Source organism: Oscarella lobularis, chromosome 4, assembly GCF_947507565.1.
Source record: "Oscarella lobularis chromosome 4, ooOscLobu1.1, whole genome shotgun sequence".
In the NCBI taxonomy this organism is placed as follows: domain Eukaryota; kingdom Metazoa; phylum Porifera; class Homoscleromorpha; order Homosclerophorida; family Oscarellidae; genus Oscarella; species Oscarella lobularis.
The window spans coordinates 1766487-1777985 of NC_089178.1; the positions used below are offsets into that span (position 1 = coordinate 1766487).

Genomic DNA, 11499 nt, shown 5'->3' on the forward strand with positions numbered 1-11499 from the left:
TAGGAATGTATCTCGACTTCCAAGCTTATTCTTAATCAGCAAGAATGTTTTATCTCAGCGACGGTGACCAGAGAGCAGAATCGCATAAAGAGGTCGTCTGACTGAAATCGCTATTGAAATTTACTTTAGACGTTTTAAATCATTTACAGTTTTAAATCATTTACAGTGGATTCTCTCTACAAAAACGAACCTCCCTGACCTGTCGAGAAGCGATTGGAAAGTCCGCGTGCTTCTTGAACCGCTTTACTACGATCAACGGATTTTAATTGTCTTATTTCCAGATCGCGTTCCCTATCAAACGGTTTTCTCTCCGCTGGCTTTTCTTTATCTGACATCTGGAAGAAAAGTAAGCTTTTAGTGAAGAGGCATACATACATATGTATAAGAATCTTCACTTTAGCTTTCTTGCTTTTGTCCTGATGCATCTCAAGCAGAGATTCATGCCTGTGCTGCTTCTATATAGAAAACAATTTAGTGCAATGCGTTATTAGCGACTTCACTGTACATTGAAGTGTTCTATCCTTTGTCTCATCTCAGCATCCCGCTTCGTCGCTTTCTCTGCACCGACCACATCTTTCAAAAAGTCAGTCGACTTACTATCCTGACAAGAGAATGCAAAAACGTCCCAACTTCATTGCAACAATAAAAACCTAACCTTCTCTTTGTCAGCTTTCTGATTAGGTGTTTCCGTCCACGCAGATCTATCTCCATCCCCATCGTAGTGCTTTCTGAATTTTCTCGCCTTGACATCTGTAAGAAGGCTTCAGCGCAGCGCCTTGGTCATCTAACTCTATTCACCTAACACATTTCTATTCATTGTGGGAGGCAATTCTATCATCCACTGCTCCCTTTCCACCTGAACTGGGCCAGTCTCACTTGTTCCGCTCAGTTTCTCTTTCATTCGTTTCGCACGGGCTTCGATGTCAGCAGCCTAAAGACTCGAAATAATTAAAATCTGACGTTACTCCTAGTAGACCTGCACTTACAGCTGATTTCTTGCTGTCTTCCTTTCCTTCAGCCGGAGGCAATGGGCCAATCAGAATGTCGTCTTCAGACTCCCCTGACGAAACGGGGGAACGTTTTCCACTTCCGGCTTCCCGATCGGTTGGTTCACAAGCCTGCGTCGATTCAACCCATCCGGGTGGCAAAGAGGGTCCAAAGAGATCAGATTCGTGCTCTTTTTCGGTCATTTTTGCTACACAAAGCCAATTAGCGTGCGTTAGACGACAATGATGCACTAATGAGGTGTAGTGCCGCTTCTCTGTAGCCAAAACTACTTCTCCACTCGGCAATGAGCTCCGTTTGGAAGCGAATACAGCGCGTTGGAAAGCGAGCGTCGAAGTTTCAGTTCCAAGTGACGTACCAGTGCCTCACTTTGGAACTCGCCTCGACCAAATGGTGAGATAACGACACGAAATGGCGCCAGACAGTATGGTCTGTGTCTCAGGGTTCCGGATAAGCTTCGCGTGACGTGGTCAAGAGGACGTCGAAACTACAAATCAAAGGTAACGCATGCAGAGACGTGAGCCAATCCAAAGCCAAGTGGTTCGCCAACTTATTAGGCAAATATTGCCTAATCGTCTTTTTTCTTTTTTTTTCTTATCTTTACCTTAATGCCCCTACTCTCAGTTTCTAGATTGGCAGCCGGGTTTCAAAAAGCCTACGATTGGCACTATCATTTGGGCGGAGCCGGAATCGGTCGAGGCTACGGTGACTTTGTATAAGGTACGCTACTGTAGCAATCCTTTTCGGCTCTTTATGTGAAGAAATGTCTGCTCTAGGATCCTAGACGAGCCGACTTTGAAACAAAGGAGTGGACTTTTCAAATTGAAGCTGTATGTGTTAGCAAGTTTTTACATACGTACGTACAGTTGATGTTCTTTAGATTGAAAAGGGTGGACGTCACAAGATATTGGCTTCAGCTCCCATTAACATGGTTGAATTTGCGAGCGCTCTTCCGACAAAGACCGTCCATAAGCTCACACTGAAAAGACAATCGACCAAAGTTAAGACATGTTCACTCGAATTCACAATGGGCTGCAATTTTCTCAAAGAAGGAAAAGCGACGTAGGAAACTAACCGTCATTTATATCTCCAGTGTTCTATGGTCTTTTCGTAGGGACGACGATATGCAGAGCTATGCAAGCCAGCTCAGTTTAGCGGATCTTGGTCGAATGGACGACTTTGACGATGACGAAAAGTCTGAATTCGAGGACGACAGCAATGAAAGCGATGGATTATCGTCTGCAGCTGTAACTATTGACGTCGACAAAAAACCATCATTGGCCGAACTGACTAAAACAAAGAGGTATCTCTATTCTGGGCTGTTTTTTTGCTAAAACATCTGTGCATATTTGCTTAGAGTGGAGAGGGATGCAAACGTGGAAAAGAAACCGGAGCCTACTGTGAATTTAAAGCCTTTGGTCAGTTGACCCACTTTTGTCTTCATTTCTAATAGGCGTTTGACAGATTGCTCCTACTCTTGTTTTTCCTAAAGCCGACGATATGCTTGGTATGATGAATAATAGCGTCTGCTGGTCTGACGTTCGCGTGTGTTCTTTCTAGATTGGTGTAAATCGTGCACGGAGGGATATAGAGGGGTAAAGATTACGAACATGACGACGTCGTGGAGAAATGGTTTGGCGTTTTGCGCCCTGATACACCGTTTTCATCCGGATTTAATGTACATAAAGAAAATAACTAATGGGATGAGCTGCTTCTAATGGATAATTTATTTTAGAGATTATGGCTCTTTGTCGCCTCACGAGATTGCGAAAAATAACAAACTAGTTTGTCCAAGGGTTTAATCCCTACCTTGGTTTTGTTTTATTGCTTTTCTTTTAGGCGTTTGATGTTGCTGAAACTTTGGGAATTCCTCGTCTCCTGGATCCTCGCGACATGGAAAAGCTTGATATTCCGGACAGGTTGTCCGTAATGACGTATCTTTTTCAAATGAGAATGCACCTGGGACAATGTCCTCTTGAAAAATTGCCCGCTATGAGTACTGCAATGCATCGGAAAGAAGAGGTGAGTGCGAATCTAATTCCAGGGTTCTGCCCACATGGGTTGGTATGGGTCGTCCCCAACCCTCACTCGCATATCGCCGACCCATACCACTAAACGTTATGACGGCCCGTCGCTTGCAATAATTACTCAGAATAGAGAAAAGTCTATTCTATTGGATTTGATAGAGGGAAGGACCCAAGGTGGAAGATCCGGTAGCTTTATTTGCCTTTGCTAAAGATAGCAAGTCTGAGTCGCCTGTTTCGGAAAAATCTATTGGAGAAAAAGAGAACGAAGTGGAACAAGAGAGAGAAGAGGAAGAGGACGAGGAGGACGAAGCAGTTGACGGGGCAAAGCAAGAAGACAGCGACGACGAGAACGCCGAATCAAGTGCAGAATTGCGACATCAGGATCATAGTGTTTCTGACTTGAAACAGAAAGAAGAGTCTAAATCTCCAACAGTAGAAGAAAAATCTCTTAACGTGACTATATCCCAAACGCTTTTGATCAACGAGGCTGCAGCTACTGGCTTGATTAATGAAGCTCCACCTGCGGATAGTCAAGCATTACCCAACTCTGTCTCATTCGAAGACGATTCTGCTGAGGCTGACGCAAGTTCTTCTGCCGCCATCGCGGAAGGGAGTGATCGCGACAGTCCTTTGCTAACAGAAAAGCGTGCTAAACAGTCGACTGAGCTGCAGTCTCAGTCGAAGTCAGAGAAAAAAGCGGAAATTTCAACGCCTCCTCAGGTACGATGAGTTGGCTTCTTCAGCTTCTCAGATGCAACTGATGTTGTGGGCGCTTGTTTGTAGAAGCCCGCTAGGACGACGAGACGGCTTCCGCCCGTGCCAAAAGCAACTTTAACTACGGTATAGAATTTCATCTTGTCCCGTAATGGGGAGTAAGGTTAGGCGATTGATTTTAGGAAAATAGTTCCGCTGATACAGCAGAGAAAAGGATTCGAGAAAGATTAGAAAACAGAAAAAAAGAGACGCAAAAGTCAATTGATCACAGTAAGTTTTCTTTGTAGTCAGAATCAATTTTGACTTGTGAATGAATTAAGATATTGAAGAACCTGACAAACGCGAAGAGGTACGAAATGACGAGAAGCCGGTAATACATTGACTTTCCTTTGTAATTTTCTTTTGCAAATAATCCTAGACGCAAGTTGTGTCGGCAGTGAAACTTGACGCTGAAACAGAACTTCGGCAAGCAGAGCCTCCTCCGAATTTGAAAGAAAAAGAGAAGGACGCCACGTCAGCTCAATCAGATCAACCTAAAAGAAGTAAAGGCGCCTTGTCTCAAGGCACTTCTGCAGAATTGAAAGAGAAAAAGAAGAGCAGCGGCAATAGCAGCGTTGCCAGATCTTCTGCGAGGTATCGGGCAAGTAGTTTAACTGGAATAAAAGAAGGGAGTACTAAGGAAAAAACAAAAGTATCTGGTATGTATAAAAAAGCTATCAGCTTGTTCTGGTAATAATATTTTTTCAGAATCATCTGCTGAAGTATCTCAACGGAAGATGTCTGCGGGGGCTGGCGTTGCTACTTCAAAGAATCGTGCGGGTTTGCGTCCGAAGGAGGGGGGAGTGCTGAGAGCGAGAGCGGCTGAAATGGCAAAGAAGGCTGCTGCCACCAAAAGCGATGACGCGTCAAAGAATCCTGGTATCATAGTTTGGTAACGTTTTGCATTTGAATTATAGAACATTTTAGGCTCGACTAGAAAAAAGACAAGCCCTGCAAGTCAGGGAAACGTACGTTCTGCAAATGTAGGCAACGGGTTGTGCATTCCGCGCTGGTTCATGCTTTCTTTCTAACGTTACCAGACTGCACAATCAGGAAAGATCAAGGCTGTTTCCGCTGAAGAACCAAGTAGAAAAGTCTCATCAGAAGGCAAACAAGTACATCACACGCACGGTTGAAATTCTGAGGTGTAGCTTAGTTCATTAGATGAGCACTAAGGAGGCGGAGAAGAAGGTGGAACAGAATCTACCAGCAGACTCCACAACAGAGAACGTTCTTACTGTTACCGGCAAAGGTGAGAGTAACACAGGAGACGGCAACGGACAAGACAAATCAACTATTTCTGCAGTGAGTCGCCGAAGGGGCATTTAGTCTTCTTATCCTATCTGTATTTATTGTAGGAATCTCAAGAACTGGGTGGATGGCAAGTCAGTGTTCCTTCAAAACTTGACTGCATGACATGATAGAGCTGTTTTCTGACAGAAAGTACCTACTGACGGCGGAGCTCCTCTTCGTGACACGTCCGAGTACGTGAGATCAGAAATTGCGTTAATGGAAAGGCAACAGGCGGAGCTGGACGAGCGCGCCATGCGGATGGAGTCAGAACTGAGGAACTGCATGCAGTCGGGTACCACGAGAACAAAACGTTGGCTGACCACGTTTGCTTCTTCTAAATCCAATTATTAGGAGATGACGGAAAGCGAGAAGAGGAACTGATGCAGCAGTGGTTTGCTATAATCAATGAAAAGAATGGAATTCTTCGTCGACAGAACGAGCTAAATCTTTTGTATTGTCAAGCTTAGGGCAATAGGTGACGCATTTTTTGAAGTTGTGCTCCCTTAGAGAGCAAGCCGAGGATTTAGAGAAGAGACACGAGCTGCTGAATCGCGAGCTCAGAAAACTGCTTGCAGTAGAAGGTATATTGTGCTGACTGTAGGCACCCATGTCAACGGTTATTGCAGATTGGCAGAAATCACCTCAGGATAAGTACAGAGAAGAAATGCTTCTAAAGGAATTGTACCAGATTGTGCATCAGAGAGATGAAATTGTTCGCATTCAAGACAGTCAACAGCAAAGGTTTGTAAACTACTCTTAGTGCATGCTGATTGAAATGCTCTTTTGACGCGCGTAGAGCCGAAGAAGAAGATGCTACGGTAAAGGAAGCGCTATCAACTTCAAGGCTCTTCAAAGGCAGCAAAGAGGCCGACAAGTCTAACGCACAGTGTGTAGTACAGTAAGATTCTGCGGCGGCAAGGCGTTTTTTTGTTTCTGAGAGTACCCTTGTTATGCTGAAGCTTTTGTATGTATACAGTAGTGTATAGACTTTTTGTAGAAAGCTCAAAGATTTACACTACCTAGCACCAGGTATTTTTGGAAGCGTGATGCGGTTTTTTTGGAAGCGTGATGCGGTTTTTTTGGAAGTGCGATGCTCAGTTACGAAGTAGCACGTGAGCGATGTGGTACGCACGTTAGCGTCGAAGGAACAAACGCGGCGACGTCTGTGAGCACAATCGCTTACTGGCAGAACGTTCGTTTTTGCCAGAACACTACAGTATGGCGTCCCCTGTGACGTCTCCTTCGGATTCACAGGTAAAGTGACTCGATTCGTCCTCTAATCGACGAGGAACTTCGGGCGCGGTTGCAGGCATGGGGCGAAGAGAGCGAATCGGACGCTCTCTACACGATATCGCTTAAACGCGTACGCTACTATTCGGATCGAAAGGCAGACGAAGTAGAACCGGTCGCTCGCTTACAATGGGAAACGTGCAAGATTCGCACACTCAAAGCCGGAACGCTCGATCGGCTTGTCGCGAATCTTGCACCGGCTGATCAGGACGTCGATCCGAGCTATATGCAGACATTTCTGTGCACGTTTCGCGCTTTCACGGACGCGGGAACCGTCTTAGGGAAGCTCATCGAAAGGTATACTTGGGCGTGGTTAGGGCGTGACGTCAACAACCTCGGTGAGTGACGACGCCTCCGATTGATGTGTTAGGTTCAGGGCGTCGGCCGCCGGCGATGAAAGCAGCGACGTTAAAGAGCAAATAAAAAAGTGAGTTAGGCATATTTTATTGCTAAACACAGCGTCTTTAATTATGTATTGATTTTCTGGAACAAGTCTTTTCGCTCCTTGAATTTAATTAAACGCGTGCGTGTCTCTAGAAACGTTGTGTCGGTCCTAAAAGTCTGGGTTGAGGTCTACCCGGATGATTTCACTCAACCGACCGACATGCTCCTTAGGAGTCTGGGTCGTTTCGTCGACTCAACAAAAGGCATCAAAATCAAACTCGACAAACTAAAAAGCCATTATCGTGCAAAGACGGCAGCAACGTCAAAATCGCCCGCCGCGAAAAGAAGTACCGTCTTTCAGACTCATATTGGCACGCGACATGTTTGAGTTTCTTCACGTAGGTTCTTACCTTGAATTTGGAAACTGTCTAATGAAACTATTACCTAAAATTATTGCCGAGCAATTAACCATATTAGATTGTGTAAGTAAAAGTTGTCTCCGACCTTAGACCTAGCTAACTTGTACGTCCCGTAGGAATTATTCTGTGCTGTCATTCCTTACCACTGCATGGGCTGCTTTTGGGGCAAGAGAAACAAAGCCGATCTTGCTTCAACTGTCTATCGTACAGTGGATCACTTCAATCACATTACCATGCTCGTTTCGACGAGTATACTTTTGGCAAGGGCGGCAGATCGAGGCCAGTCGGCTGTCAAGGAAGAAGCGCTGGCTCGAGCGAAAGTAGCAGAAAAGTGGATTGAGATTGGCTCGGTAAAACCGGCTAGTCCATTTTTAATCTTTAATATTCTGGTATAGGAATGTCGTAAATTGAAGAACTTCTCGTCTTTGAAAGCGATTCTGTCTGGACTTCAATGTTCGGCCATATACCGGCTCAAGAAAACGTGGAGTTGCATAGCAAGGTCTTTTGAAAAAGACGACTTGTTGTACTCAAACAAGATAACATAATTGGTTTTTTACTTAGGGAATCCAAAGACGTTTACGACGAATTGTCGAGGTTGTTTTCGCAGGATAAAAATCAAGAAAAGACCAGAGAACTGCTGATGAAGGTGAATTGAAGAATAGAGACCAATTCCGTCTAATCTTTCTCCGGTACGCGTGCTTATTTAGGAGGGTACAGCAAAGTACGGCCAAGATTCAAAATTAACGAGAAAACGTCGAAAGAGTCGCGTACGAGTCCGAGAAATTGATTTGCTTTTGATGCGACTCCTCATTCGTTCTTTGCTTAGGACCCCGGCGTGATTCAAGGCGTTGTTCCCTACTTGGGAACGTTTCTCACTGATCTCATGATGGTCGATACTGCGCATCCGAGTCGTTTGGAGGTAAGTTACTTGATCTATCTACCTTAAGAGACAGCCGAGTTTTTTGACCTACTTAGGATGGCCTCATAAATTTTGAAAAGAGAAGAAAGGTGCTTTTTATTTATTTATTTATTTTACATACTTTCGTCTTGACGGCTGGGTTTGGATTCTAGGAGTTTGAGATTTTAGCTCAATTGTCTTTATTTCAAAAGTCTGCGTTGAATTATAAATTGAAAGCAGACAAACACTTTCAAGAGACTTTGAAGAATGCCGAGAGGCTTAAAGAACACGAGTGGTATTATATGTGATGAGCAGCTTATCTCGAATTGACCGTTTACGCTTGTCTTTAGTTACAAACTTTCCTGCAAAGTCGAACCTGGACCAGAAGTAGACGTTACAGGTCCAAACAGGCCGTTGAGCATCTCTAAGAAAATAAAGTATTCTATAGACGTCAGTTGCTTGTTATACCGCTTATACAGTATGATAGAAATTTTTTTGGTTCGAGAGGAGACCTGTCATCTGCAGGAGACGCAACTGGTGGATCTCCAGTCAAAGACACGACGGTATAGAGACCTAAGACGAGATCTAGAGAATACTCCGGGGGCCCCTAAAACTTTTGACCCATAATGCATACCCGCTGATAGCTCTCTACACGAGGTCGTTTTCTAGACTCTGGCCGTACCGAGTTCTTTTATGCAAATGAGCTCGTCATCGAACGATCTCTCTGGCGCGGGTAGCGGCGACAGCGAGCCGCGTCGGCATCGAAGGCGCACACCGTCGTTTTCCGAAGTCATGGCCAAAGATTCAGTAGCAATTAAAGTCGCTCTCAGCGACGACCAAGCCATGTGCTGCGTCTATAAAAGCATTCTCGTATGATTCGATTTTACATGCTAGACTTCGGTTTGAGTACCGTCTCTGCAGCTAAGAAGAGATGCGACAACTGAAAAGGTGATTAGTCTTGCGTTGGAAAAACACGGACTATACGAAGCACCTAAGCAGTACAGGCTTATTCAAATAACAGAATCAAAAAGTTGGCACTTTTCACGGCGGTTATGGTCGATAGATTTCTCAACGTTTTTTTCCTCTATAGAACCTAATGTCATACCTGAAAATGTGTCCGTTTTCTTTTTCATTGATACGACTTGCCACGATTTTAAATTTGTTCTCGAAAAGATTCAGACTGCTCCGTCGTATTCAGAGAGGTAAACCGAATTCAGTGCAAGAATTAATATAATTTTTGTTTTATAATAGGAGGCTAAATCGCACTAAATCCTCTACATTGGCTCTAGCAACCATTAAATCAGACGAAGTAACAGAGCCAGGTTCGAAGCTTTCGTGGAAGGAATTCGAACGTTTGCACAGCAGTGCATCAACTGGGGTAAAGAGAAATCGAAAAATCAGTCTTATTCCCGCAAAAATTCGTCTCCTTAGTTTTCAAAGCCTTTTCGCGCTTCGTTCTCACTCAGTCGGTCAAACTACGAACTGTCCAACGGACTCGGTGACAAATCGGCTACGCTACAGAGCCTCATCGCGCCTTCGTCTAGCAGTTGCCTTGTCAAAGTTGGAATTGAGAGCGCTGACGTGCAACACTGCGTGTACAAGAGCGTGTTGGTGAGTGCATATTGGCAGGAGTTTCTCGGATTAATTGACGGAATTTAGTTGACTTCGAACGATCACACCGAGTCGGTGATTAGATCGGCTTTGGAAAAATTTAGCTTTCCTGTCTTTCCTGATATGTATCGTCTTATGTATTCGCCGTATCGCGGAAGTAAACAAGGGAGGTGGGAGTTAGATGCACCGTTCTATATCTCTTTGCTTATCAGAATCCGTGCCTTTACCGGATGGATCTAATGTATTCTACGCCATTGATCGTGCGTCAGATTCTGTTCGACTCATTGTTCGAGACAAAGAATTGGGGTACGCTTCATGGTGTGGGAATAGATTGATCAGATGTGAGACGATGTATACATAGGGAATCCGCTCAGCCCAGGGTGGTTGAAGTAAAGCAGTCAAAGAAAGGAAAGAAGCAAACTCCTAAGAAGGAGGTGTTTTCGACTAAAAGAACCGCGGTGACGGGTATGGCAGTTCCGCTGTTTGCCAGACGAGTAAGGAGGATCTCAATCGAAATTCTTACCACGGGCATCATCTACTTTGTGCACTATAGCAATTGTCGCTATCGCTGACAGGAATAAAACCGAGCAGGTCAATCGACTGCGTTCCGAGCTTAGCTGGAAACTATGCACCTCTCACTACTATGAATCACATTATTCGCGTTGGATTGAAAGACTCGACAGAATCCTCTTGTCTATACAAAAGTCTTTTGGTAAGTAGCGAGAAAAAAAGGATGCAATGATCTGATTAATTTGTGAAATAGGTAACCGAGCGAAATCGATCCAGTGACGTCATCGCTTCCGCTCTTGAAAAGCTCGGCGTAGACGGCACAGTTGACGAGTTCAGTCTCTATCAAGTTATCAATTCGAAAAGTTAGCGTCGCGATTTCTTCTCTCTTGCGCGTGCATTTCTGTACTAGAAGGGAGTCTTCTTGAAATTCCGTCAGATGCAAATGTATTTTATGCTATGAATGCCACGTCGGAGGATCATAAATTTCTTTTACAGCGAAAGTCGTCATCTCCCACGTGAGGTGGTGTTTGTGCGCTTATATATTTTTATACGTCTGTATATAAATTACTTTTCTACGCTTATAACCTATTAGGCTGAAGTTGACTCAGACTTTACTATCCTGTGTGCTAACACTAACCAGTTAGCACTGTAAAAAAATACAAGCAACCTAGAGCACGAATTCAGAAGTCGCTAAATTTTAGCCACATGACAGTGCCGAGATGACAATTATCCCAATTATCAGATGACAGCCGACGCGGCGACGCATGCTCCTACGCATTGACGGTATGCAGCTGGACGCGTCGATCTGAAAGCCTACGTTTTCGTCTTTCAGTCGTGGATTTGAGCACGTAAGCTATAAATCCGTTCGCATTCACTAAACGAAACGACGAATCAACCGTGACCACTTCAGTATACCCACTACGGTTCTTCTCATTCCTATCGCATCCTGCCAATTTTTGATCGAACTGGTGCGGCAAACACCACTACGCGCTGCATGTAGTCTATATCCCTCGTCAAGCTCATGATGTATTTGATCACGGATACTAGAAAGAGATCCGTGATTGGATGTTCAAAAGCATTTCATAGGTTTGGAGCCAGATTTGCTCACGAAAATTGTATTTGATAAAGGCCGGCCATCAAAACGAAATCCAGCAGGTCATCTTCTGATTCTTCATCAACCGATCACGTACGCTACATTTGGCCCAGAGTCTTCTTTCTAATCTGCCCATCTGCCCATCTGCGCGCTAAAGAGATGGAGGTATTAACCCGTTCTCCTCCTCCTCCTTTAGGAAAACATCATAAGCTCTAC

At 44.5% G+C, this 11499-nt stretch overlaps 3 protein-coding genes across 6 annotated transcripts; 2 read left to right on the plus strand and 1 right to left on the minus strand.

Moving 5' to 3' along the window:
• Positions 1 to 114: 114 nt before the first annotated feature.
• LOC136185781 (GPALPP motifs-containing protein 1-like) lies at positions 115 to 1406 on the minus strand. The gene is made up of 6 exons (XM_065972957.1): positions 987 to 1406; positions 799 to 931; positions 656 to 750; positions 506 to 601; positions 396 to 455; positions 115 to 335 (listed from the first exon to the last, which is right to left on the minus strand). The coding sequence occupies exons 1-6, from the start codon at positions 1188 to 1190 to the stop codon at positions 177 to 179; spliced, it is 747 nt and encodes a 248-aa protein (XP_065829029.1). The 5' UTR covers positions 1191 to 1406; the 3' UTR covers positions 115 to 176.
• Positions 1105 to 6110, plus strand: LOC136185780 (EH domain-binding protein 1-like). Of its 4 annotated transcripts, none has more exons than XM_065972953.1 (27): positions 1105 to 1214; positions 1268 to 1398; positions 1448 to 1505; positions 1630 to 1725; positions 1782 to 1835; positions 1886 to 2067; positions 2120 to 2308; positions 2363 to 2423; positions 2470 to 2512; positions 2566 to 2683; positions 2741 to 2789; positions 2845 to 3027; positions 3192 to 3752; positions 3816 to 3872; positions 3929 to 4016; positions 4067 to 4116; positions 4165 to 4444; positions 4494 to 4664; positions 4713 to 4768; positions 4826 to 4900; positions 4950 to 5090; positions 5144 to 5170; positions 5226 to 5370; positions 5430 to 5529; positions 5586 to 5659; positions 5705 to 5819; positions 5875 to 6110. In XM_065972953.1, exons 2-27 carry the CDS (start codon positions 1292 to 1294, stop codon positions 5978 to 5980), a joined length of 3186 nt encoding a protein of 1061 aa, XP_065829025.1. In that variant the 5' UTR covers positions 1105 to 1214; positions 1268 to 1291; the 3' UTR covers positions 5981 to 6110. The 4 variants fall into 4 exon arrangements, with proteins under 4 accessions (XP_065829025.1, XP_065829027.1, XP_065829028.1 ...); XM_065972955.1 differs by having other exon boundaries at positions 4713 to 4753; XM_065972956.1 differs by having other exon boundaries at positions 4067 to 4095.
• A 96-nt stretch (positions 6111 to 6206) lies between these two features.
• Positions 6207 to 10869, plus strand: LOC136185786 (ral guanine nucleotide dissociation stimulator-like 1). The gene is made up of 25 exons (XM_065972964.1): positions 6207 to 6332; positions 6388 to 6665; positions 6739 to 6795; positions 6906 to 7099; positions 7155 to 7234; positions 7288 to 7521; positions 7567 to 7670; positions 7733 to 7817; positions 7879 to 7938; positions 7998 to 8090; positions 8147 to 8179; positions 8243 to 8364; positions 8420 to 8506; positions 8557 to 8632; positions 8739 to 8939; positions 8991 to 9099; positions 9160 to 9271; positions 9321 to 9447; positions 9501 to 9680; positions 9729 to 9837; positions 9893 to 9986; positions 10042 to 10174; positions 10234 to 10392; positions 10444 to 10552; positions 10600 to 10869. The coding sequence occupies exons 1-25, from the start codon at positions 6297 to 6299 to the stop codon at positions 10707 to 10709; spliced, it is 2982 nt and encodes a 993-aa protein (XP_065829036.1). The 5' UTR covers positions 6207 to 6296; the 3' UTR covers positions 10710 to 10869.
• The last annotated feature ends 630 nt before the right edge of the window (positions 10870 to 11499 follow it).